The following is a 23,596-nucleotide window of genomic DNA, read 5'->3' as shown; positions in this document are numbered from 1 at the left end:
TTAAGGAGTGGATGCATTTAAACTGTAGAGAGCAGTAGCAGTCTTCTTGAAACTGTCTAGTTACTCTGAAGATTAGTCTGAGGAAAGAAAGAAAAGGACTTGAACTATATCTTACAGAAAGTATATTTTAAATGCATTCTCTTCCCTTCATTCTATGATCTGTTTGTACAGATTTGCTCATAAAGCACTGATAATATATGATTATCAAAATAACACATTCAGACAAAGAAACTTTCAACATGCATTTTGCTTTGGTCTTGTTAGCGATGGAGTATCTCCTTTGCATATCATACAGTGCAAATGTTTATGCAGTGCAGAATACTTGGATTTTAATAAAGCCTGAATTTACCGAACGGAAGACTAAACTACGTGGTGTCCTTTTTAAGCCTTCGAAATACAGTAAATCTAATTATATATGTTGCTCTTACTTTGAAAATGTTATTCCATTTTATAATTTTAATAATGATTTGTTTATACTGGGAGAGAGGCATCAGATTGAATTGTTGCCTGTGTTTAGTCTAATTCGTATCTGCACGTATACATTAATAAATTGTGATATAACATAATATATTTTGAACCCAAACCTTGCCGTGTGAGCCGGGCGCAGAACCGGAGGTCAGCTCTTTCAACTGCTCACCTTAAGTCGATTTTGACTTTTTTTTTTTTTTTTTGATAAAGGGAACGGTGAGTGTGTGAGTAGTGATTAACTTTATGGCTGTGGACTAACAAGGGAATTAAAATTTCCCTAATAAATAACTCTCCCATGCGCACGGGGAACACTGCGGGGTGGCTGGAGGTCTGCTTCTGGCGGGTGCGGATGGGACGGGATGGGATGGGATGGGATGAACATCTGCAGCCGGGCAGCCTCCGAGCCCACGCCGGGGGACCATTCCCACATTCTCTGCAGCGCTCTCACAGGATGTCTCCGCTGGAGCTGCGCTGACGGGATTTTCCTTAATGCTGATGACTTTGGAAACCTTCCTTACAGGCATTTCCTCAATAACGGGAGGGTTATAGAACAATTAATAAAACATTAAGCTGTTTTGTCTTTTTTATTTATTTGTTTATTTTTACTTTTTTCTTTTCTCTGGTAGTATTTCAGTTTTAAGATGCAGGGAGTACCCGGGCTGGTGAGGATCTGTGTTTCTTTTATGCTTTAGTAAAAACTCTTGACGTGGGGCAGATGCGGTGAAACAGTAGCACTTTGGGCTGGTGGATTTACATAAATAGGCTGTGCCAGGTCTTAACGGCTTTGCACTGCTTTTCCTCACGCTTTGGTCAGAAAGAAATCTCTGCTGTCCACTGTGTTCATCTGTTCCCCGGAAACCTGAAAAGGTTCTGGTCCTTACCGCAAAGAGAATCCCAACGTGCAGACTAAACCTGCATCCCCAAAACACCGAAAGCCGAGTGTGCAATGCCCACGTGCCGACAAGAGCGAGTTTTGCACAAGCAACATTTAGCAACATAAGGGGGGGGGGGGGGGGGGGGAGAGAAAAAAAAAAGGAAAAAACTTTGGTTCTTTGGTTTCAGAGCTGTCAGGAGCTGAGCTAGTTTGGAACATGGGTAGGACGAGCTCCTGCCCCTTGCACAACGTGGTGGAGACGTAACCCCCCATTCACTTGTCTGCAAACACACAGCATCACCGTCCCCTGGATCATGCTCCGTGGCCCCATGCACTTGGACCCTGCTCAATAATCCTGGGGCAAAGCACTTCCCAGCTCTGTGCCTCGGTTTTCCCATCTGTAAAATGGTCGTTTCAACCTGCTGCGTAAAATACGTGGAGCTCTGCTCCACTGAAAACATATATATATTAAAAAAAAAAAGTGATGTATCAGTATTATGAGGGTGGTTTACAGAAGTTCAGACCAAGAGAATGTGCATGCATATTTCCACCAAACATTGTTAGGCAGCGAAACAGCATTATCAGGGGAATGAATATTCTTTTGATAAATATTCCCAGTGAGTGGGTCAAAAATGTAAATCGACTTCTATTCAGACAAACTGGGGAATTTTTTTTTAATGATAAATGGGCTCCTAATTACTCTGCTACAGCCATCTTTGATGGTATTTTTTTTTTCATGTGAAAAAGAGTGACATTATTAATTTTACCAAAACGCTTGGAAGTGGACTCTGGAATCACAGGTATATAATAAATGTGTAAATCTGAGAACGGAGGTACCGGATATAAAAATAAGAATACCAAAAAGAGAAATGGAAACTGAAAAGAACGGGAACTGATTCCCACATTGCATTCATTTCTTTTCAGGGTGCTTTGATTTACATTTGAACTGTGCCTTGTTAACACCGAATTTCCTGGCTTTTCTTAACTTTTGTCACATTCCCGTTATTTTTGCGCTCTTTGTGTTGGGGGGTTGCCTTGCTGAGACAATATCTCGTTTGTTGTGACATATTCAAAACAGTTTTCAGACAGAGGTTCAAAACTCCCCAGTAACTCAGCACTCCAGGAGACAATTCTGGGGACAAAGGGAAAGCGTTTGGGTGGATAGGAGAGAAAAATAGGAGGAAATCATCTGTCTGGTGTGTGCTTTACTTACCTGTCTGTACCCATGTCCTCCCCAGATCACGACAGTGTCAGGAAATGAGTTCCTCCTCCAGTCGGATATCGACTTTCTCATATTGGATTGGTTCCACGCTATCAAAAATGCAATTGACAGATTGGTATGTATTTGTTTTGGCTGTTACCTTTATTAATTAAGATGTAGCAATTTCAACTTCATTTGCTTAGGCATCTCTACAGGTTTTAGGCAGTCAGCAGCTAGCTAGACATTCCTTTCTCTGAAGGATGTAAAAATATGTATGCAAATCTACTAAAAAATGTCAGATAAACAAGGTTGTTGAACAAAAATGTCATTTGATTCTCGCCTCGAAACGGAACGCTACATTTATTTCTCTGAAATAACAAGGACATTGGTTTGCTGAGGGTTGTAAAAGCACACAAGCACTTAATAACTAATGAATTTTTGCATTTTTCTGTTTATGCAGCCTACAGTATATAATCTTCAATAGAACTATTAATACATTTGAGCCTTTTATGAATTTTTGTATTACTTATTCACAAGAATAACACTAGCAAATAATATTCCTTTGTAACTGATTGCTGTTATTCTCCCAGGAAGGCTGGGGGTTTTCTACTAGAAGTAAGCAGGGCTGCGTTTTATTAAAACAGTTTTTAATTACCAAACCAGATTCAGCTGTAGCTTTTTCTTTCTTTTTTTTTTTTTTTTTTTTTTTTTTTTGCCACTCTCAGTACAAATTCCAAATGTCTTCCTCCTATCCCTGCCTGATCCAAGAACATATTTTTTCAGAGGGCACTGACTCCCCTTGTTCACTGCAGAATCTGGTGAGAGAAAAATATCCCCATTTCTTGCATTTTTCAGAGGTTTTGCTGCGATGGAATTGGCAGAGCGGGCAGAGGCAGCCTCTTGGAAAGGGTTAATCTGAACACGGCTACTGTTTCCTTAAAGAGCTACAAACATTATATTACCCTGAGGCTATAATCAGCCAAGGAAAGTTTGATCTGATGATGTATGTCTTCATATTGTGCATTTCATTGGGTGCGTGAGGATATTGATATCCTACCGAAGATTTTGGGGTGGAGTTTTCTCTGGAGACTCAGAACACCTTTTTTTTTTTTTTTTTTTTTTTGTGTTATTCAGCTAAACATCTAATAGACTTCATTATTATATTTTTTTTTTTTTTTTAGTGTAACTGAGGTAATATTGCAGCTTCAGCGGCTCCGAGCGTGGCGCGGAGCCCAGCGGCGGTGGCTGGTGGGGCACGGCGTGGACGTGGTTGGGGTAGCGAAGGGCTCGGCCCGGACGAGGTTGGCCTTCACTGGGTGCGCAGGACAAGGTGCCACCAATGCCACCACGTTGGGCTCCGTGACCAGGTCATTCCTGTCCTTTGGTTCAGTTCTACAACCTCGAATGAGGGTGTAAAAACCTTGCAGCTTTCCAGGCTGTGGGGATGGCTAAATCTCACCCGACCAAAAGTCCATGGGAAGAGACGTGTCATTAGCCAAAATATCATCTCACGTTTTATTTTCTTTTTTCCTTTTTCTTTTTTCTCCATTAACAATCCCTAATCGTCACTTTATAAGTCGGTGAATTAGAGCAATAGAAAAGCCCCCCCCACGCCTTTCCTAAGCAGAATTCAACCCCAAATGCATAAAGATGTTTGAAACGATTGTCTTTGCAAGAACATTTACTGTAACTATCTACACCAGAAAGGCGATTTAAACAACCGTCCTCTTTGCAATCATTTGGAAGTAGCCTGCAATGTGGAAATAATTTTGGTCTCTAAAGCCTGAAGAAGTAGGCCTTTTGTTTTCTGCACTTAAATGGGAATTTATCTCAGAAATTAAGATCAGTCTGTCAGGGCCATAAAAGCTCTGCCATATGACAAATTTTGCATTACACTTTCCTTAAATTATATACTCACTGCATCACTTGCTCTGTGTGTGTCTGTTAGCTTTTGATTCTGCACTGGCATTCTGTAATCTCTTGCTTCATTCTTACAAATAATAATTTTATTAAAAGCATGCACATACGTACGTATGTATTCTTTTCCCAGCCAAAAGAACGGAGTTGTACATCGAGAAATTTGGAGTTCAAACTCAGAAGATCCTCCAGCATTGAATTACTGAGTAGCTTAGACACTGAATCCAAAGAACCAAAGCCTGAACACAGAAAATCTTTAAGTAAGGCTTTTTCCTTTTCTGATTTTTTTTTCTTTCTTTTTTTTTTTTCTTTCCTTTTTAAATAACTATGCTATTACAGGGTAAGATAATTTTTATTACATACAGAATGTAAGGAAGATCACTGTGAACTTTAAAGCTGAATGTGTTCTGTGCTGATATACATAACTTGCATTTAAGTAAAGACAGTTACTAGCTCCACACTTTTAAAGGGTGACATTCTCTCCTAAGCAAAATAAATTTGTTTAGCAGCAAAGAAATTTATTCAAGCCATTTATTTTTAAAAATAAGCAACATGAGTCCTATGCTAATGGTCTATTGCAGTTGCTTTGTTTCCATTTTAGTGAAATACCACAAATTGCCAGAGTAATTTTGTCTGTTGTGTATTTATACACTGAATTGCTGAAAGACCTGACATGTCCTCTGCAGCCGACAATCAGGGAGATGTGTATCTATAATTTTACAGAAGGTAAATTCCAGGGATCGAGGTTGATTTTTGTCAGTGTGATTAGGAAAGAAAGTGATCTAAAACTAGCAGGGATGTGCTTTGCTCCACTGAGACTTTCCTTTCCCAGCCTGCGCTGAGATACTGGTGACACTGTGGGCAGTAGACGCCGGAGCTGGTGGCGTCCCTGAATCACTCACTCAGCAGTTTGGGGTTTGTTTTTTTTTTTTTTAAATTTCACCCTCTCCCTTGAATCTTTGTTTTTCTTCTTTGTGTGGCAGGAGATTCACATACGGCTTCTAACGTAGGCGCCGTGACAGCTTTAGACTCGCACGCTGGTACGAGATACCTATAGGTACCCAAGTGCTGTGGAGGAATTTGCCTGCACGCCTTTCAGCGCAGGATCAAAGCCTTGGATGTTAAGAAAAGAGTTGCATTAAAAAGACCCAACGTAGCTATTTTTAACGATAATTATCCACACAATCATAAATATATGCACACGTGCGTGCGCGCGTACGCACACAAATGCAGAGATTCATTAAATAGTCTCTTTTTGCAGACCAAAGCTTTTTGTTGTTGTTGTTTTCCTATTATCTTGGAGATTATTTTTTTTTGTTAAGGGTTTTCTTTCTGTTATAAAATACAAAGTAGCCTGAATGTAGCTTGTGAAAAATTGTCCCAATATCTTTGTGCTGTGTGTTACGTTGCATTTCTCAGAGGAAGAAAAATAAGGCTAAGAGCACGGTAAGTTTTGAGGGTCTGATTCTGCTCTTATTGGAGCTAATAGCAAAATGCCCATAAACCGTCTCAGCACTCGGGGAATTTTTATTTATTTATTTAGACTTCTCACATATCTCTAAATGGTGATTTGTCAGACAAAACAGAAAAAGCGAATATGAGCAGTGACAGAGACTTAGTCTACGTTTCTTTTCAGACCTTAGAGAATCCCGGATAACCCCCGTTTTGTTAAAGGCTATTTAAACTATTAAAAAAATGGGAAAATATCTGCTGTGAAATCTCACTGAGTCGAAGCTTGTGTTTAAACGCCGTCGATTGGATTGCTTCTAAAATATGTATTCAGAACTTTTTTTTGGCCCCTTGAGATCAAGCAATTATGTGGAATTAGAAAAATCATATTATTCACTTACTTATTAGTAGTCTAAGCACAAACTGTATTGTCAGTTTTCTGCCTTTGGCTTTCTGTGCCCTTAATGTTCACACAAGTATCGTAGCCAGAATTATCGGCAGCTAGAGCCAAAATTGCTTTAAAAAGGCATGAGAACTGGTAATGACACATTGTTAGCAGTTAACAGGTGGTCGTTTCATTGTCCAGTTTGACTGCAGAGCACAGAGAAGATATGTGCAATATCTGCAAGTGTGTTTATAAAGTTCTTACAAAGTTTAACGATTTTATAATTTTATAGTGCTCTTATGTTATTGACTGCTGCCAATGCCAAATCCAAACAAAGGAGATTTTTTAAAGATGGCTTAAAACTCCTCCAGTTTTACAGGAAAGACGAGCAAGCGATGTGTCTTAGACCACCACCACCCCGATAATCTTTAACGAAATATTCTGACAATTTAGACTCAATCATATTTTCCTTCTCTACATATTAAGGGATGCAAAAAAATGTCCAGTTTTAGACTTGGTACTGCTGTGTCATTGGGGTTTTTTGGCAGCACAAGTATGGAAAGGACAGGTATATTCCAACCAAAGCATTCCAGTAATTTGCCCGTTAACTTAAAACTGGGGAGACTGCCCCTAGAGACTTAGTAGCAGGAATTTGTTTTTTATGTTTAATCCTAATTGCTTCCGCTTACACTACAAGGACAAATGGTAATTCTCAGTTATGCTTTTTGAGCTGTAGACACTGATTTCATTGAAACTTGGGCTCAAACTGCCAGGCTCAATTTCCAAAGTTCACAGAGTGTCCGTCATCTTGGTCACGCAGCTTTTCAGTGGCTTCTCATCCCGTTTGGATTCAACTCATGCTCTAATTGAAGTTTTCGTGAGCTAAGATGAAACCAAGGATGGCCTTGGGGAATGTTACCGAAATATGTAAAACCGTGATCCTGCTCTCAAATACACGGAAAGAGATGACTCTTCATTTTATGATGCCAGCTATGTCACTGTTTTACTTGATGCAGCTAATGCTGTCAGAAAGAACATGTTTTGCACCATAGCAGCCTCCCGCGTTAGAAGATGTATACACGTGGTGCAAGGAAACTGCCTTGCAGCATCACTCCTTTTTATGTGAATACGTGTTGTTCCAAACAGATAATTTTTAAAATTAGTGGCAGACTTGATAATTTCCAAATGATTTCGTTATCATTCAGACTGTAGGGTTTTGGGTTTTTTTCCCCTGAAGTTGCCAAAAAAACCTCCTAATTAGTACCAATTATAATTGGGTCTGCTGGTAGGTAGTCTGCCACGTTACTTTTATACCACATGAAACCAGGCACCTGGGTTAGACGGAAAGTAGAGATGCTGCTCGCGGCACATGGGAGGCAGGGAAAGGATCTGTGTGTTGGAAGGTTCCCAGAAATCGTTCGGGTCTCCAAAAACCAAGAGACCTTACTGCGTGTATGGACTACGGGAGCTGCCGGGACAGTCAGGTTGTGGGCAACGAAGCCAACTCCGCACTCGCCGCTAAGCTCAGCGTTGCTTTTCCTGTCCCTGGTGGCTTTGTGGTTTGCGCTTTGGCCATGGTCTGTGAATGTTGTCACTCAGGAGTGACCTCTTGTGGAAGAGCCGGGGCTGGAGTCGCTATCGATTGTCAGAGGGGATCAATTCCCCTTCTACTCCCTCCTTTCCCGTTGGAAACAAACGGCTTCGCAGTAGGAAGAGTGCCCTTTGGCTACCGTATCAATCTGAGGGCTGCTCTTGTCAAAATGCACAATCACAAGCTTGATAATGCAATCCATTCCCAAAGCACTATATTTCCAACCTGTTCTCCATCATTTCCTTATGGCGTCACATTTACTCAGTTCATCACATTCTTATTAATATTTTAGGTTTCCTTGAAAGTGATGGAATTCTATTTTTATTACAAAAGCAACAAGAATAAATACTAATTGTTGTCAGTTATTTCCTTATGTAGTGGGAACAGTAATCTGTTCCTCAGCTTTAGGTTGCCAAAGCAAAATAATTAAATATTTTAGACATTTAAAAAATCTGTGATATTAGATAAATGCAATTTGATCTCCTTGTTTGCCACATAAAAGCTGGAACTGCCTGAATTGATAAGATTGAATTGCATTATTTTTATTGTTTCTACTCGCATATTTTTCTTATCTTCAAGAACACTTTAGTTAAAACCCGGTGGTTAGTCATGCAGCCCTGCGACGACGGATGCGGGAAAATCTCCTCCATATTTGAATTCTAGCTTGAGGTGCCACCACCAGAGCACCGAGATTTCAAAAAAATTAAATATATATATACACATACGCGTGAAAAGGAAAGTCTTGATGGGCTGTGCAGTATTACTGCTATTCATCATCACTCTAGTGTCTCAGTAAGAGTAGTCAGGGGTCTGGGCGTCATTGTGCCAGACACAATGCGACATCGAAGTAAGGCAATTCCAGCTCTCAGCCTGAATAAGGACAAGTTGCAACAGGTGGGAAAAGCGGACAAAAGCAGGGGGTGGAAGGAAAAGTTGACAGCAAAGCCGACATGTCATGCATATTAAACGGCAGGCTTGGGATTCCTTTCCGCTCTTCGTTAGGATCGGGGTCTTAGCCCCGGCACCCTGGCCACCGGCCAACTCAAATAATGATATTTTGCTTACCTAAATTCCTCTTGCGCTTTCAACAGGGAGCCGCGGGCCTTTTCAGTCCCAAAGGGCGGTACATTGCTCTGGGATCCGTTCCCCAGGGAACGGCCGCAGGGCAGTGTCCGGGGAATATGCTTCCTAGCGTCTTTTTAACCAAGAAAAAAATAATAACCTCTGGATCCTAATTTTGATTTGCCTTCAGAGGTATTCGCTGTCATGGGGGCTCTGAAGTCTGCTTTGGTTTCTTAAAAGACACAATTTAAGTCAGGCCATCCCCTTCCTAGTATTTGACCAAGGACTCAGGGTGTGCTTTAAAATCACCCAAAGTTGCTTTTCTGTTCCATTCACTTTGTTTTACTTTATTTTGAATTATGAAACTCGACGTGCAGCATGTAAATGTTCCTAAGTCATTACTAAACCATCCCGAATCATCTCTGAATGCAGTTTGTTAGACAATTAAAAGTGTACAATGCGTGGGGGGAAAGAACAGCAGCAGAAACCCATTTTGGTCTCTCACTGGACGTGATGGAAGAAATGGAGAATTTAGCGGATCTTTAACCCTTTCTGGCTCCGCGTGGTGCTTGCTCCTTCCCTGGTTAAAGCTTCTTCCGAGGGTTTGCTCGAGGGTTTAAAGTTTGCCCCCGCACGCGACTGGATATTTCTGTGGCAAACGCTGGGCTGCTGAGGCTATTGTTTCTCTGCGGAGGGAAGGGATGGTTACCAGGGCACAAACACACGTATTTGCACAACTTCATCTGCGTAATAGCAGCAGAAAAAAGAAAAAGAAAAAAAAAAAAAGAGCCAGAAACTTCTTTTGTTGAAAGCGTCATTTAGAGTTCCTAGAAAAAGGCCACCTAATTACAGGCGGTGCTGAGAGAGGAGCCTCTGTGATTTTTCTCTCTTCCTTTCTAACAGGTGAAGAGGCCGATAGGTTGGGGGACCGCATATTGGGATGTCGGGAGAGGTTTTACTGGCTGGGACAAACTTGTCGAGGGCTGGATTTTGCGGTAGCTAACAGAGTCCTTCACCCACGTAGGGTTACTTCTGTGATAAGGGGGCTAATTATAGCGGCAGAAGTGGGAAATCACTCCATTTCTTTGTTAGCTCTGATGAGGTCTGAATTCTTTCCCCTTCCCAGCCCATTTATTTTAGTTAGACGGGAAGTTCAAAGCCAAATGGATGCTATTTAGGGAGCATTATTACATTACAATGTTAGCATTATGTATAGGTCCGTTTTATCACTTTTAATAAACCCAAGAAATATAAAGCAGTAATGTATATTAGTGCAGCATTACCGATGACAACAATTAAAACAGAAAGCAAAATTAAAACTGTATGCAAATACGCAGCTTCCCACTGCAATGTTAATTTTGTCACTCTACAGCTTGTACGTTTGTGGCATTTATTTTTATTGCATCAACAGGAATGCAGTCAGCTTCAGATACGGAAAAAAAGCCCACAAAAAGAAAATGCAACATGCTGTTTATGGAGGCTGGGAGCATTCCTATTTGTACTATAGGGACTAAACTTATGTTTTGACATATTTTTACTCTCATGTTTCTCTCCTTCATTTACTGTAGGTATGCTCTTTTCTTAAAGCTTAGAAAAATACTGATTCAGCAACAAAGAAGTAATAATATTGGCATTTTGGAAAACAAAACATGCCAAATTCAGAAACAAATTGTGTCACTTCCACTGATAAGAGGAGATTAAGTTGCACCCAAAATCACAACTGGCTGTGACCAGTTCTCATTAAAAAAAATGGATTTTTCCTGAATTTTAATATCCTGTTTCCATCAATTATAATATAGTGTTTCCTTCATTCTTTGTTTTATTTCTACTTCACTTTCCAAAATCCTTCCAGAGTTTACTATTTGGGTTGAAAAAGCATATTTTTAAATTGGGCATAACCAACTTCCATATAAACGTTTGGCAGGGAAATCAGTGCATGTTCACTTAATTCATTTTTATTGAACCAAGTCCAGATTTTTAGTCAGGAAAAAGTTAGATATTAATCATATCTGAGCAGGATCATTAAATTTTCCTTTACCTACTAGAACAGCAGGGTCATTATAGAACCATGAGAAGTTAGCTCACTTATTAATCTTTACAATTACATAAAAGTGATCATTTTTATAGTACTTAAGAGTAGCTCTTGCCCATTATGCGAAGAGTATGTGGGAATATTACAATATAATATAATGTATTATTATAGATGTGACCTGTGACTCATTGGTCTGCTCACTGACACACAACTCTCTGGAAAAGTTATCTGTTTGAGCTTGGATAATCTTTAATTGCTCCACATTCCTTGTGCTCTTTTATGGGGCATACTAGTAAATAGAGAGCTAGTCACTGAGTTATTAATTACCTCATTATTACTTAATTATCACTATTGCATACTTCATTTTTATGGAGAATTATATCATAAAAGAAGGTATTTTATACTGCCCACCACAGTTAAGTATGAATGACAGTGACAGCTAATGTAAGATTGAGTTAGTTAAAGAAAATCAATCAGAAATCCCCACTATAGATTACTATCCGGTTTCTTCTGCCTTTTCCAGCGAACGCTTCTCATCTTTGACTTTGAAACCCAACAGTTTAAACTGGGTTCTTGTTTCAGTGGACTAATCCCCTTTCATAAATCATGTTCAAGTGCTGAAATAATTTGCACATCGTTTAAAGAGTATTTGCTTTGAAACATTCACCTCAAGCCCTTTCGTATATCCTTTCTCTCTAAAGATTTGTAGTATTTGTTTTGTTCTCTGAGGTATAAAAGACCTGGGTAAACTTTATTCCTGTTGTTTCAAGATTAGTGAAATAAAATGCATATTTATTCCACTGGGAGTGAAAGGAGCTTTAGTAAAGACGATCGTACGTACGACCCATGGGAATGTTATAATACAAAATGTCAGTCTTAAAATCTCTTTAGGTTTGTTCAAAACACTATTGAAGGACTTAAGTTTAAAGAAAAAAAAAGGGGGAGTTACAAATCCATATTTTATTCTTCGTTACAAAGAAGAGAGAGACACCATATATTTTCCTTAACAAAATAAACTCCTACGTGTGCACTCAAGATGAATTTGACGTGGGGGCAAGTGGAGACTGGGATAGTCATGTTTACTCTGAGTTTTTCCCTACTGAACTACACAAACTGACACAGCGCCTAAGGAAACTACATTTTGGAAAAAATGTGTAGCGGTTGTTTCAAACAGACGCTTGCTTCAGAAAAAGCGATCACAAAGAAATCACGAGCATTTTAGGTATTATTGGAGTCAAGCAGTTGTGCCCCTTCCGTGTACTGTAAGTGAGGTCAACTCCTGTGATGTGAGGAAAAGATATTTACTCCGACTTTATTCCTTGTAAACCCAACTACCCAACACGGTTTGCACCGGTTCGGTGCAATCTCTAAATTCCTTACTAAGCAGATGTTTGTTTACATTCGGAAGTAAACCTAAAGTTTGATGTATATTGTGCAAAAGGTCATGATTTTTATAGTTTAAAGCAATAGACAATGCAGGCAGTTACATCTGTTTGACCCTCCATCACCTGCGTCGTCAGTATAGCTCCATTTTTGCAGATCTCCATATTTTTCCTCCACGGGGAAAGAGCATAGGCTGACAACTGATAAAACCTAAATAGATGCAGGAATTTTCAGTGCAACGGGAAATATTTAAGACTACTGTCTTTGGAGAGAGGTCAGAATTAGAGCAAGCCAGAAGGACTTGCTGAGTTTTGCTCTTTGGGAAGAAAGAGCTAGCCCAGTGAGCCTGATTCTGAAGCCTCTCATGGCAATTACTGCGACGACTACCCTGATTGCAAGTTTGGGGCCAGAAAAATGATTCTCAGACTGCGCTGTATTCTGAGGTTGCACTGCTATTTATAAGTAATCCAGATGCAATCCTCCTGGTACTTTGGGAGGAATGTGACAGAAATAAGGAGGTTTTTAGGTTATACAATTCTAAATTAAGCTCAATTAGGGAGACTGTAAATCAGGCTCTAGATAGGAACACGTACTGCCCAAATTCACCTTTTTCCCCAAGGTGAAATCATTTAAATGTTTGGACCTTCCAGGTTGGAGGATGTATTTAATTGAAATTATCACCTGCAATCCCAAATATTTAAAGATCAATTTAATGGACAAAAGCATGGTACTGTCTCCTGGACAGGGCGTGTTAACACTTTAAACAGGAATGTGCTTCGTAGGGTCTCCTATTTGTTCCCCCAGCTGCCTGCTGATGTGCCAGATAAAGAGATCTTGCCTCCGAAAGGCAAAGGGTGGAATACCACTGAAGGGTTAAATGCCGTAAGGTTTCTCAATGAAGCAAAAGGTTCCAACTAGCTGGTTTTAAATATTGATGCTGAAAAGAACGCTATGACATATGAGCAGCTCCCCTCACCACCAAGGATATTTGGCTCCATTTAATTAATTCCATTGGCCATTGTCTTAAGTGTGCCCAAGATTCACCCAAGAGGAATTCACTTGCGTTACTGTTATTGAAAAGTGTAACGTAGCATTATCTGCCTCAGACAGACTTTTTGTAGCATTGAATCAATTCCCCAGTTCTTGAAAACAACTACCTCATTTGATTCCTTTCATAATTAATGAAATTCAGTAGTAATGTTTTTGCCCCTCAGCTCCTGCTGGAAGAATGTTTCAAAACTTCAGTTTTTCAAGCTAAAAGCATTCTAATTTTCAGCCTAAATGGACTTGTGGTACGAATGTGTTCTTGTGTCAGCGTTTAGCTAGCTCTTTATTTCCAGCAGTTCCTTTCTGTCTCAGGTGTACCACCCGAAAGAGAGTTACAGACAGTATACGTGTTCCTTCCCCTGCTTGGTTTGGTAGACTAAGCCAGCCAAGATTTGTAGCCATCTTTCCTATGATAGGCTGCGGTTCTTTTTCCTGATCATCTCAAATAGCCCTTTTCTGAATCTGCCCCAGTTTCAGTCTGTATTTCTTGCACATGGATATTCCAGGCAAGGTCTTCCCACAGCCGTGGGAAGTGGAATTCACTCTTCCGTATGGAAATGACTCACCTGATACAGCCTAGGGATTGAATTTATCTGTTTCATGGCCGCTTTTTTAGAGATAAAAAGTAAACAACCAGAACATGTAGATCCTGCTGTCCTTTAATCTTTTGCAACCAATGCATTCTCCATGAAAACCAAAGAGTAAGCCTGCCTTAAGCCTTTTTATAGCATATAAAATATGTTCCTACATGTGATAACAGCTTTTGTAATTAATTTTTAAGGTCTTCAATTTATATGGAAAAGTAATGTTCTTATAACTCTGAGCAACCCTTTTCAAACAGCACATTTTAAATAAATGAAATTAAAACAATTTAAAATACTCCAGTGCTAATACACTTATAAAAAAAAAATACACCACCAAAATGTTTTATAATCACTTTTGCTGAAGAAGGTTATATTCCAGTCCAAGGACCCAGAGCCTAAGGGAAGGTGACCAGATGTAGGCAGGTCAAAAAAGGAGAGCAGCCAGATGCAGATTTCATCATTTTCCATTTAGCAGGCTTTAAGGTACAAAAATAAAAAAAAATGGAGCAACTTACTTTTAACTTGGTGGGAATCTATAATAAAAGATTTCATTCAAAGTGCAGGAACATGTGGCTTGTGTCCACATCGCTTCACGCTCGCTCTTTCTAGGACAGACTGGCTGGGTCCTAATCAGATAAAGCTTTTCCTTAGATCTTCTCTGGTCACCTTGTGATGCCCGGTGTAGTTAGTGTGTGTGCCTGATATGAAATGATGTTTACATGCATCCCACCAGCCTGGTGCTTTTCAAACATTATGGTGAATGTGTCTGATATGTAGACATGTAATATGATGCTTGAGGGTAAAATGCCTTCTGGGATAAGAGTTTACGGGCAGAGTATGGCAAATGCAAAGAAACTTGGTGCTGTCTTGTCCATAATACTCCTTTGGGAGGAGTCTCTGGAGTAAACTGGCTCCTGAATAGCACCTAGGCCTTCTCTTGGGAAGAGATAGCTGGAAGGACCAGAAAGTTGACTAAAAATTAAGTTGTGCGGGCGATGATCTCAAGATTACTCTTTGACTGTCTTCTATCTGAGCTATAGATACCTTCACTTAAATCTAGATCTTTGTATCATTGCTATGGTTTCCAAGAGATTTCAAAATTCTGTTCCTGCAAAAATAAGGTTTGTATATATTATTGTGTGAAAACACGTGTATAGTATCTGTCCTGTCTACATAAAATGAAAGATGATTATTTTAGGGTGCTGTAATGCTCCTACCTTCCTTTCTTCGTATGAAGGCATTTCAGTTGACGTGCTTGAATGAAAATCAAAACATAGCACTAAAAGTTAATGGAGAAATAATGAAAACACTGTAATACCTGAACTGTTATACAATGTTATCGGAAGATCATTGAGATCATTTGTTCAGCCTGGAGAAGAGAAGGCTCTGGGGAGATCTTATAGCCCCTTTCAGTGCTTAAAGGGGGCCTACAGGAAAGCTGGGGAGGGACTCTTGATCAGGGAGTGTAGTGATAGGAGGAAGGGCAACAGTTTTAAACTGAAAAAGGGGAGATTTAGATTAGATATTAGGAAGAAATTCTTCACTGTGAGCGTTGTGAGACACTGGAACAGGTTGCTCAGGGAAGCTGTGGCTGCCCCATCCCTGGAGGTGTTCAAGGCCAGGCTGGATGGGGCTCTGAGCAGCCTGGTCTGGTGGGAGGTGTCCCTGCCCAGGGCAGGGGGTTGGAGCTAGATGATCTTTAAGGTCCCTTGAACCCAACCCATTCTATGATTCTATGGTTTCTATGATTCTATGAGTATGATGGATCAAGGGTAGTACTGATATTAAGGCACAATTACAAACAGTGGGATACTTGATTTATTGTTGCAACTTTGCTCTTAATGTAAGTTAGACATTAGGAATTTCTGAACTGAAAGTTTGTCTTGCTTAAAAAATCTTTTTCTAGGTTTCAGATTTGGGACATCTGATAGGTTGAATTTGGAGTTCAATTATGAGAAAAGTAAATTTTTCTGTTAATTGCCCAAGTGGCTTGACGGGTGGAGATAGAAGAAAAGGTGAGGGACAGGCTACGGCAGATAGGAGTCAAGGTGGTGACATGGAAAAAGGGAAAGAAAATGAAAGGATCCTGAAACTCCATTGGTTTGCTGCATCATTTGTCTGAATTTTGCTTTCCTCTGGGGTACTGTAGCAGATATTTTCTGCTGCATGAGAAATGGTGCCGGGCAAGACACGGCAGTGGTCTCATCTCAACTGGTACACTTTTTAAAAAATTATTTGTAATTGGTGAATGTGAGGATGGAGAGGATCCATTAGAGTTACACGTTCTGTTATTAATAACCCACAGCGAAAATGTTCTTTAAAAACACACCTTTTATTTTGCGGGTTTTAGACCAGAAAACTAAGTTAGCAGAATTCACCTTTTCCAAACAATTGTTTACTTGGAATTCATCCGTAGCTGTTCCTGCTCAAGTTACAGGTCGTTCGTAATAATAAAACTTTCTAATTCTGTGACAGAATATTCATAACGTCTTTAAAATACTCAGCTAGATAATGGTCCCCAGGATCTGGACAGCAAGACTTCAAAAGGCAGAGTCCTCTGATCTCCAGTTTCCTTACTCTCTCTAAGCTTGGAAGGTTTCAACTATCAAGCATAGATTAAGTTTTATTGGTCGATAGTCTAATTGCATTTGTATTATCTTTCCCCTTAATATTATTTTCTTTGCTCTGTATTGGATTTCATCCAAATATTACTACTTCCATGAAGCAGTTTTCTGAAAATGTTTTGCTTTTGCTTTGATGCTTAACTGCTTAACACGTGAGTGTTGCAATAAGGTGCTGGTTCCTGATAATCGTTTTCCTTCTGTAAGGAAAAGTTTCCACAATCTTCTGTGCTTTGCTTATATTTGATAGAGCTCTTCAGTTGAGGCTTTTCATGGACAAGATAAGGTTTGGTTAAACATCTGAACTTTTGAATGTTTATCTGAACTAGATTCGACCTCTAAATTTGTCCATCATTAGTTATTTTGCTTTTCTTTTTAGAGACTAAATTATGCTATTAAATATGTTCTAAAGTAGGTTAAGTCCCTGTGCAGTTTGTCAGCTGGAACATTAATTTTAAAGCTAAAACAGTCTTCTATTGTATCTTTTTAACATTTTGTCTGAGTTTTAACCATGGCTGGTTAAACACAGGGTCAGTGCACCCATGCAAACCCCACATGTAGCTGATCGAAGTGTCTCAAAGTTGTTGTGATGAGTGGTCTGGTTTTATTTCAGGAAAAGATTGTGATATATAGTAATTATTTGCCTGGTCAGGCAGCTTGTTCCAGTGCAGCTGTTCTGGAGACCGGATGAAGTACTAAGTGTCACCACATGTCCTGCGGTATCTCTGGAGGTCTCCTCCTCCAAGGGCCAGGCGGACTTGGGGTCCCAGCTACCTGCTGCAGCAAGCTCATTGCACTAGCAATGTAGGACATGTTCATTTCTGGGGTCCAAGTTACTCATGCCTTCAGGTGACCACATCTGTGTGTCCTCCTTGGACTTCCATCATAACCGTACTGACCCAGATCTTGCCCTCATGCTGCCTCTGTGATGAGAAGGAGCCACCATCAGAGTGTAGGGAGGGTGGCTGGGTGCTGCGGAAAGCCAGAAGAGATGTTTCCAGACCACCTTGCACCTTGTCCAAAGCTGAGCTTGGTAGCGCAAGGAAGAGAGAACAACGTATAATTTCTATCTGCTGTTAGACAACTGAACTGTATGAGCTGATTTTATTAGAAGACCAAGTTCTCATAAAGTCAATGCTAAAAGACCCCATACTGGAATCAGAGCTTTCAGGTAAGCAGTCAAATGTACAACATAAACTATTATAACATGATACATGGCAAAATATACCAATAGCTTCGTTCTGGGCTTTCCTTTTCCTCCTGTAATTACCCCGTCTCAGCCCAAGAAAGAGGCCGACCCACGGCATCTCTCACAAGGCACCAACAGCCTCCACAGGGTAGGCTCACATAAAAGCCACAGCCTGCGTTTGGTCTGCTTCGTGGTTTTATGTTCATTTTAGGCAGACCCTAAAGCACCTTCAGTGGAAGTCTTTCCTGTGTCCTCGCAGTGTAACTCTTGCACTACCTTGTAAGGAAAGAGCTGTAACTGCTGAAAGGGTTGAAAAGCAATTGTCTTTTAACAAATAGAAATGATTTATATAGAAATACAAAATGAAATTGACGGCACTAAAGGTCACTTTGTCTAAGGTTTATATTTATGTGCATATAGATGTTGGAGATTCTTACCAAAACTTTCACTTCAGGTAAGAAATACAAAGTACTCTTAAATCCATTGACTTATTCTTAATAAAAATGAGCTCATCGGTGACCGTTCGTTCAGTTATACTTACTCTAATGGTTTAATTGAGGTAGGGATAATTTGATAAAGTAGAGTTGACATATAAAAAGAGTACAGCAAATGGATTTCAGATCTTTGGCTAGATATTTTTTGATTACTTTAAAGGTAATGGGTGCGCCTTTCTGCTTCATAAAATATCACATCTACATTCACTGGAAAGTATTAAACTTACTGTATTAAAAGAGAAAAATATAGTGGAACTCTAGTGGTTTGAAACAACAAATATACAGATGAGTGTCACTACCATTTCTCATTGGAAATAAACAATTTTAACATGTTGGTTTTCATAACCTATGCACTAAGAATTAATTCTACCCTTTACTGTATGAGAACCATTAGAAGTTCATCATGGGTCAAAAAACATAAAGTTATGAATATAATTGGAGGCTGTGTGCAATGGAAATATAATTAAAATTTAAAATAATTTACTTTTTAGATTTAGGAGTGCAAAATATAATCGATAAGATTCTCAATAAAAAGAAAATTCTTTGGTATGATATTCTTTCTGGAAAGGTCCCATAAGATCGGATCTGAATAAAAGATTCAACAAGGTATCCAAGCACATGTCTAAATTTAAATACATGAATCATTTGTGTGACTCTCAACAAGGGTGATATAAATACAGCAACGCCAAGTCTCCCTTGTTGTTGACAGATAATTAGTTTGTTTTCCAAAGCATAAGGCAGAATTATATGTAGGTTTTGAAGTTAAAAGCGCACCCATGGCCAGCAGTACCCAGCCACTTGGAAGGGTTTTCTTTTGGCATAAAACAGTTTATCTGGTGCTCCTGGTAGAAAGAGGAACCATATAATTTTCTTGTCCTTTTGTCTGAGCAATTTAGTGTAAGTGATGACTATTCATATTATTTGCAAAATGTTGAAAAGGGGTTTTTTTTTAGACTAACTCGGTCAGGAGGTAAGTATAAAGACTTGAAAGTTATTGACATTTATTCAACAACAGGAGAAAACAAACAGAATTCCATATTCTAAAAAACCCTGAATGCATTACTTGTTGTAAATCACTTGTTCAACTTGATCTGCAAATAGTCTTCAGTTCCTTGCTCTGTCTTCCACAAACTTAATTGCGTATTTGTTTTCTTTTGGGAAGTCTGCTTAAATAATATTTTTCTGTTATATATGTCAACTTCAAAAGTCATTAATTCGAATATTGCCATTTTTTCCCTTATAACTGTCATATTTTGTATGAGTGGGATGAGACTGTATGGCTGCAAACACTGGAAGAGGAGAGCACTGAGTCACCCAGGTAGTGAAGGGCAGGGCCACTCTTCAGCTCCCATGTGTTAGACCGCCCAAGTTATTGAGTATTTGCCTGGGAATTTTACTGACCGTCTCTAAAGGGGAGAAGTACCCCAAATGCAAAAAGCATTACCATCACGCTCCTGACTTTTGCCCGTATTCACCTGGTCACTCTTTACCTGCAGATTTATAGAAATCAGCTGCCGAAGGAGGCTCGAGATCAGATGAGTCCTCAATGATCTGTGCTCATACAAAACTGCCCTCCCCGGTGCACGGGGGACAAAAAGACTGCAGCTTTTTGCAAAGAGACTGTGTCAAGAGTCCTAATCCCTGACGCGGACTCGGAGAGACCGGTTTCCCTTTCCCAAGCACACTCTACTCTCTCTTCCGAGAGCCTGAGTAGTCTGACTTTGTGTACTGCAGCAGATTTCATCCAAGTCCCACATGTTTTACATTAGATGAACATAAACTGGTCATGCTGTATGAATAAAATGAACCCATTGATTTCTGGCATTGTGGTTTTCATATTCAAGTTAAGTGTGTATTTCTAATATTGTGACAATACCAAAAAAATTGTGGAAAGAAAGAGTTGGCATGTCCTGGGTGATCTAGTCCAGTCCCTCCTGTCACAAGGTACCGTGTTCTCTGTCCCCTTTCATAAATTCATTAAGCTTCATCTTAAATTCTTTTAGTTTTATTTGCCACCACGACTTCTTTGAAAGGGTGTTTTAGAACTTCATATTATGGCCAGTTTATACTCATTTATTCTTGTGCCAACATTGTTCTTCAGTTTAAACAGCTCTTCTCCCTCCCTGCTGTCCTCTTCTCGTCTCCTGCTCCTTTTCCCACCCCCACCGGCAAAGTCGTAGAGAACAATCACAGCCTTTCTCAGCCATTTTCTAGCTGGCCAAATGTGCCAAGCTCCCCGTCTGCTTTCGAAAACTCCGCAACCCGTTCTCCTGGTATTTCTCAGGGCCACTGCCTGCACGTTCTCTAGCATGGAGTCCCTTCTTGCACATGGGCATCCCAGGTTGCACACTCATGCGAGAGAAATGTTTTGTATTAATCCTTCTCTGACCATGCATTGGGTAGTATTAGGTCTACTCTGGTTTCTCCATCTTCTAGTCTTAAAGCCACTAAGATTTTGTCTGATATCCCGATTCTTGTCTGAACTGATGATGCTTCCCAGCCTTGAGTCACCAACAAGTATTTTGTGAATGCTCCTACTTTTTCTGTTGAAGTCATTAATGAAAGAGCAAAGATCGGTTCCAAGAATATTTAAGGACTTGCACTGGTAACTTTCCTTCAATACAGTAGTTCTCCTTTCAACAAAGCTCATTTTAATACCTTATTTAGTCACTTCACAGTTGTTGTTTTGATTCTCTACATCTTCTCTAGTTTAACTAATAATTTTCCGTTTGTCATCATATCAAATGCACAACTGAAGTCCAGATAGATTTGGTCTATTGCACCTTCCTTTTCTAAAAAAAAAAAAATAATCCCATTTATTTTATTAAAGAAAGATATCAGGTTAGTTTGGTATGATCTCCCTTTATAAATCCAATACATACTCAGAAATATTGCTTTACTTTTCTAAATAGTTATGGTACAAATACCACTAAGAAAAGCTGTGTGGAGAGAGCCGGTTTGTTTCACCACGTAAGCATGCAGTGATATTTAACACGCTATTCATTTATTTCCATTTATTATAAGTGGGGGACAATATTTTTAAAAAGTTTATATGCATAAGAACATGATGCAAAATATGAATTATATAGTCATTTTGTTGAATCTTTACTGCTAATGCACACAAATTTCACAAAGTGTAATGACACTACTGAGCACTTAAGTTGTTACGCTGTCATATTACAGAAAAGTTATTTGCGCATGTTTTATGTTTCCCATTGTTTATTTCTGAGCTTGCTCCATAAGCATTTGTAAATGCAGAGATACTTGCTGTGGCAAATATCTGTTTTAAGACCATAAACCTGAATGTCTTCAGGTCCTCTGGTGCCCACGTGAAGAAAATCTTCCTACCACCTCCTGGCCGGTGATACCCATTCTGTCACCTGATGCTGCAGCTCTTGGGTCTATGCTCTGTAGTTATAAAATCGGTAATTTTAAAGTTTATCATAAACATAGGGATTAGAGGTAATGCCTGATTCCTTCATTTTCCCCACCAATCATTTGTGTAGTGCCTTTAAGGAAACCAGGTATCTGCCTCTCATTTTACTCTTTTACAAAAAGGATATAGTAATTGTAGCATGGGGATAACTCATAAGACCTGAATTTCACTAAGGGATAAAAGAGGACGACCATCAAAAGTCCTTAGCTCAATAAAGCAGGCGAAGTGAACTCATTTTCCTTAGTGAGCAGACTTTAATGACTCCATCTCAGAGCATCGCAAAGAAAAGGAAGGGGGCAGGAACTTGGTTTTGTCACTCTCAGAACTTTGATGCTGGTTGAAGAACTGACCATTTATCCAGGCGGTAATGCATGTTACTTGTTCCTTTAAGGACTAATAGTGGTTTCACATCCGTTACAGACCAAAAAATCTAATAAAATGTTGAATCCCGAGTTCCAATGAAATCCAATAAAACTTAAAGTCATGAGTCATTATATATTCTTAAATTACAGTGTCTCTTGGAATGTAGGCAGTCATATGCCTCTGCATGTTAAGATATATTTCTTCAAGAGGATGAGACACTCGGCAATTAAGCATTCCCATCACTTGAAATTAATTAATTAACTAATTAATTCCTTTAAATTAATATTTTCACACATATGTGATAGTTCTGCTGTTAGACCGGCACGTTCATTACCCAAAGTCATAGAGACCTACTTCTACCTCCCCTTTTACCATGTCTGCTTTGATTCAGTCCTGCAAGATGCTGCTGAGGACTCTGGATATGAATCTGTAAAGCACTTGAGAAAATTATTTGTTTAAGACATCAGAGATCACAGTTCAGTCCGTGGATCTGTTCACGTGTATTTTTAAAAGTTGCAGCTAGGATTTTGATCAGTGTATTCTGTATTTTGAATAGTCAAGCTCGTCACTTTCAGTATTGCTTGGGAAAAGAATTATTAAATCTCAGTTTATGGGTGTTACCATTATACTACAAGTCATCTCCATTTCTAAGAACTTCCCAAAATTTTGAAGTCCTCAAGACTATTAAAAAAAAACCATTGCATAGTCCAGACTAGTTGTGTTTGTTTTTTTCCTGCAGAACAAGGCTAATGGAAGAGAAGGTACCGAAGTAAAGCTATTTGAATCTCTTGGTGCCTTGTTCACTCCCATTGCTGCTCTTCATTCTGTATGAGCCCTTCCCATCCAGATGAATTACATACGATAATTTTGGGTGTTATAATAAACAGATAGGCCCCATAATAATGTATTTCAGTTAGGAAGAGGTACTTGGAAGAAATTGGTTTTGCTATACACATGATGTGAGACAATCAATAGTGCTTTAGTCTGACAAGCACTGTCAATATCCATTGTCACAGTTCAGAAAGTCATTAATGGATAGTTCTTCAAAAACCAATGCTTTCAACACATTAGAAGTGTTCAGATATACTGAACCTGGCAGGAATTAATCATAGGTAAACCCTTGGGATTATGTATAAATGTTTTGTAAATTAAGAGTGAAATAAAAGTCATTGGAAGGAATGTGAGATCATGTTATATGGAGTTACAAAATCTTGCCATTAAAATATGGAGTTGTTTAGAACGTATTAAAACATTTCACTTTCTGAATCATTCAGGCGTTGCCCAGAACATCACACCCATGAAAAACAGTCTCCTAGAAATATATTGTCTAGGTACATGATGGAATTCACATAAAGTAATCACAGAAAAATTTTGATCCTTGCCCTGGAAAGGGTAGAGCCTTGCCTGGTCCTTTTAGTTGTGGCCATGCCAAAACCCTGGAGAAAGGCTTTTGTACCTTCACCTTGCAAATATGTTAGCCACTGCTTAATTCTGCTTAAA

At 39.3% G+C, this 23,596-nt stretch overlaps 1 protein-coding gene across 3 annotated transcripts in view; it reads left to right on the top strand.

Moving 5' to 3' along the window:
* The window catches only part of ARHGAP15 (Rho GTPase activating protein 15), a 344,807-nt gene that overhangs the window by 175,702 nt on the left and 145,509 nt on the right, over window positions 1-23,596 (top strand). For all 3 annotated transcript variants that reach the window (XM_054208190.1, XM_054208189.1, XM_054208191.1), the window contains 2 exons: window positions 2,581-2,679; window positions 4,594-4,720. In XM_054208190.1, the coding sequence (XP_054064165.1) occupies window positions 2,581-2,679; window positions 4,594-4,720 (226 nt within the window). The remainder of the gene's footprint in view (window positions 1-2,580; window positions 2,680-4,593; window positions 4,721-23,596) is intronic.

This window comes from Rissa tridactyla, chromosome 7 (genome assembly GCF_028500815.1).
Source record: "Rissa tridactyla isolate bRisTri1 chromosome 7, bRisTri1.patW.cur.20221130, whole genome shotgun sequence".
Lineage (NCBI taxonomy): Eukaryota > Metazoa > Chordata > Aves > Charadriiformes > Laridae > Rissa > Rissa tridactyla.
This window is presented reverse-complemented; position numbering and strand designations above follow the sequence as displayed.